The 1761-nt window shown below is 32.3% G+C and overlaps 1 protein-coding gene across 1 annotated transcript in view; it reads right to left on the bottom strand.

Annotated features, from left to right (window-relative positions):
- The window catches only part of ptpn9a (protein tyrosine phosphatase non-receptor type 9a), a gene marked incomplete at its 3' end in the record, with an annotated part of 45337 nt that overhangs the window by 6933 nt on the left and 36643 nt on the right, over positions 1-1761 (bottom strand). Inside the window, 1 exon segment of the mRNA XM_014030201.1 lies at positions 719-829. Coding sequence (XP_013885655.1) covers positions 719-829 — 111 coding nt within the window.

Below are 1761 nucleotides of genomic sequence, written 5' to 3'. Positions count from 1 at the left end.
GTACTCAAGAGGATAAAACTGGGGGGGCCACTAGGGTGGCCAGCTTATTCTCAGGGGGGGGCCATGCCCTCCCTGCCCCCCCTTCTGGCGCCCCTGGCCAACAGGAGCAAACGGCTTGCTAAAAGTAGCACAAAAGGATAAAAATCAATGCAAAAACAACATTTTTGAACAAATTGAAGAAATTCCCTACGTATTTCTCCTAGAAAAATTATTTTAAAGTTACATGTTTGAAGAGCATAAAAGTTACAAAAGTCACAGCAGCCGTCTCCTAACCAAGCTGATCCTGTAAAATACATGGTAATAAAAGAAGAAATAATGTTTAGGCAAAAAAAAAAAAAAAAAAAAGGGAAAAATTGCTCCATTGTCACAATTAAAATCACAGACTTGAACTGAACTGGAAAAATAGATTTTATTCCTTGAAAAGAATTCACATTAGATCTGACAAGTATTTTATGTACTATTCTACCAGAAAATCTGTCAAAGGCTAACTTTTGTCTTAAGCAGATGGCTTTTTAAACTATTTTATTTTCTTGGTATTTTGTTGTGATTTTTTTCTGTTATAAAAATAGAAAAATATTCAATAAAAACAGTTTTAAAAAATAAAAGCACAGGCGTGTGAGACTGCAGGACATGTGACTTCATGGTCCTCCATCTGACCAACAACTTAGACACAACAAGTCCTGTCAGAACAAAGAGACTTCAGACAACCAACACTTACCCTCTCTCTGAGCTTCTCCTTCAGCAGAAGGCTGAGCAGATTGTAGGGAACACGGAACCAGACAGGAGCCCCAACAATCAACACCTTCTTCAGCCTGGCTGGGAACGCCCCCTGGTGGACGAACACAGCACATCCCAAATATGGGATTTAGTTTTCCCACAAAGAACAGCTTATTGTAACTGATATACTGACAGGATGTAATTAGACAAGTATAGAACAAAAAAAAACAAAAACAAAACAGGTTTTGGTGTTAGATTTTTGTGTTTAAACAGTTAAACATTTGAATAGAGGTGTTTCCAACAGCAGATTTCAGTGCTTTAAAATTCATCCACCCTAATAGATGTGTAAAACTCATTTCTACATTTACTTAATTTTGCCTTAAATATGTTGAAAACAGTTTTTTCTGATGGAGAACAACTACACTGTATGTCTAAGACGTAAGAACAAAACGGAGAAGGCCAACAAACTACCAGCCTGGTAAAAACAGACCCTTGTCTATGGGCTGCCGTTTGTAAAGTTACAGTCAGAAATTACCACCAATATTTTTGTTTTATTTAGCCTTTTATTGGAAAAAAAGAACAGATTTATTTTTCAAAGTCAGTTTTTCACCATATGATTCATACATTTATAAATGTCATAGTTTATAAACTAAATATTTAACTTACAAATTAAATATTTAGTTAACAAGATAAATATTTAACTTGCAACTTAAATATTTAAGTTAAATATTTAGGCGGCTAGCTAAATATTTAAGTTGCAACCTAAATATTTAGGTATCTAGCTAAATATTTAAGTTAAATATTTAGGTATCTAGCTAAAAATTTAAGTTAAATATTTAGGTATCTAGCTAAATATTTAAGTTAAATATTTAGGTATCTAGCTAAAAATTTAAGTTAAATATTTAGGTATCTAGCTAAATATTTAAGTTAAATATTTAGGTATCTAGCTAAATATGTATTTAAGTTAAATATTTAGGTATCTAGCTAAATATTTAAGTTAAATATTTAGGTATCTAGCTAAATATTTAAGTTAAATATTTAGGT

The sequence above is a fragment of the Austrofundulus limnaeus genome, unplaced genomic scaffold, assembly GCF_001266775.1.
Source record: "Austrofundulus limnaeus strain Quisiro unplaced genomic scaffold, Austrofundulus_limnaeus-1.0 Scaffold1015, whole genome shotgun sequence".
Taxonomy (NCBI): Eukaryota; Metazoa; Chordata; class Actinopteri; order Cyprinodontiformes; family Rivulidae; genus Austrofundulus; species Austrofundulus limnaeus.
The sequence above is the reverse complement of the archived record's forward strand: the minus strand, read 5'-3'. Positions and strand labels throughout refer to the sequence as shown.